At 44.1% G+C, this 1,480-nt stretch overlaps 1 protein-coding gene across 1 annotated transcript in view; it reads left to right on the top strand.

Moving 5' to 3' along the window:
* Positions 1-477: 477 nt before the first annotated feature.
* Positions 478-1,480, top strand: part of LOC103776415 (zinc finger protein SNAI2-like) — a gene marked incomplete at its 5' end in the record, with an annotated part of 1,767 nt that continues 764 nt past the window's right edge. The window contains 2 exon segments of the mRNA XM_008943926.1: positions 478-690; positions 693-1,016. Coding sequence (XP_008942174.1) covers positions 478-690; positions 693-1,016 — 537 coding nt within the window.

Below are 1,480 nucleotides of genomic sequence, written 5' to 3'. Positions count from 1 at the left end.
TGAGAGAGCGGGTTAGTTCGTGGCTAGCTCTTTTTTTCCCTTTTGCTTACAAGGAGGGAGTTCTGAGAAATATGTCGGTGCTGCCCAGAATGAGTCGTAAAATTTGCTCATCCACTTGAACTCGAGTTACTTAGAGAGGATTTGGAGTTTTCCTGTTCTGCATCTGCTGGTGGGGGGGTTGAAACTTCTGTAGAAGTCCTGCAGGAAGTTTCCCTGCTTCATTGTATCAGGCTGCATAGGTTTAGAAACCGCATGCTGCCTTGCAGAGACTCTCCAGCTGTAATTTGTCTCTTCAGGGGCACTGTCTCTACCCATCAGAATACATGCATGAAAGCCTGTTTCTTTAATCTTCCTTATATTGGGGTGGTCATATTAAACATTTAATTATGCACTTTTCAGTCCCCCAAATGTTAAAATTTTTTTGCCTTTTGAAATACTTTTTAGTTCCCTCACCTTAAAATTTTCTTCTTTCTCCAGTGATTATATCCCCATACCTGTATGAAAGCTATCCAGTCCCTATCATACCACAGCCAGAGATCTTGAGCTCAGTAGCTTACAATCCCATTACTGTGTGGACTACAACCGGGCTGCTACCGTCTCCATTACCCAACGACCTCTCTCCTCTTTCTGGATACTCCTCATCTTTGGGAAGAGTCAGCCCACCTCCACCTTCTGATACCTCCTCCAAAGATCTTCAGAAAGTCCCATTAGTGATGAAGAAGAGAGAATCCAGTCCAAGCTTTCAGACCCCCATGCAATCGAAGCTGAAAAGTTTCAGTGCAGTTTATGCAACAAGACCTATTCCACTTTCTCTGGGTTGGCCAAACATAAGCAGCTGCACTGTGATGCCCAGTCTAGGAAATCGTTCAGCTGCAAGTACTGTGACAAGGAGTATGTCAGCCTGGGAGCGCTTAAGATGCACATCAGGACCCACACGCTACCTTGTGTCTGCAAGATCTGTGGCAAGGCTTTCTCTAGACCCTGGCTACTCCAAGGACACATTAGAACTCACACTGGTAAGAATGATCACTACAGTTGCAGTTTCTTCTTGCTGTAACATCAGGATGCCTTTTTGCTAGTTTTCTTCATAGGTGGAAAAAACACCAGTGTTTCCTTGCTAACCTTGAAATGCATCTGCAGAATTTCAAATATATCATTACAAAGCTAAATTCTCCCTCTTGGGGGGTGGAGGGGAGCATAGCGTGGTCTCACAACTGTGGGCCAGATACTGGTATAAATCAGCGTTGCTCCCTTGCTAATTTTAGACTAGTTTAGCTGAAAGTTTTGCTTTAAGGATTTTAACTTTCAGGCTTTGGAATTGCTAACTTGGAAAAGGCTCCAGCTGACTGAAATCAAGCAGCAAAAACAGAAAGGCAGTGCATGAGGGGCTGCTTTCTGACTCCTTAGGCAGCTGGCAAGTTTTGCATGTGCTATCTCAAGTGCTTAAGAATTAGAAACATTCTCACCAAAGCAGTTTAGT

Source organism: Merops nubicus, unplaced genomic scaffold (assembly GCF_000691845.1).
Source record: "Merops nubicus isolate BGI_N331 unplaced genomic scaffold, ASM69184v1 scaffold17057, whole genome shotgun sequence".
Lineage (NCBI taxonomy): Eukaryota > Metazoa > Chordata > Aves > Coraciiformes > Meropidae > Merops > Merops nubicus.
The sequence above is the reverse complement of the archived record's forward strand: the minus strand, read 5'-3'. Positions and strand labels throughout refer to the sequence as shown.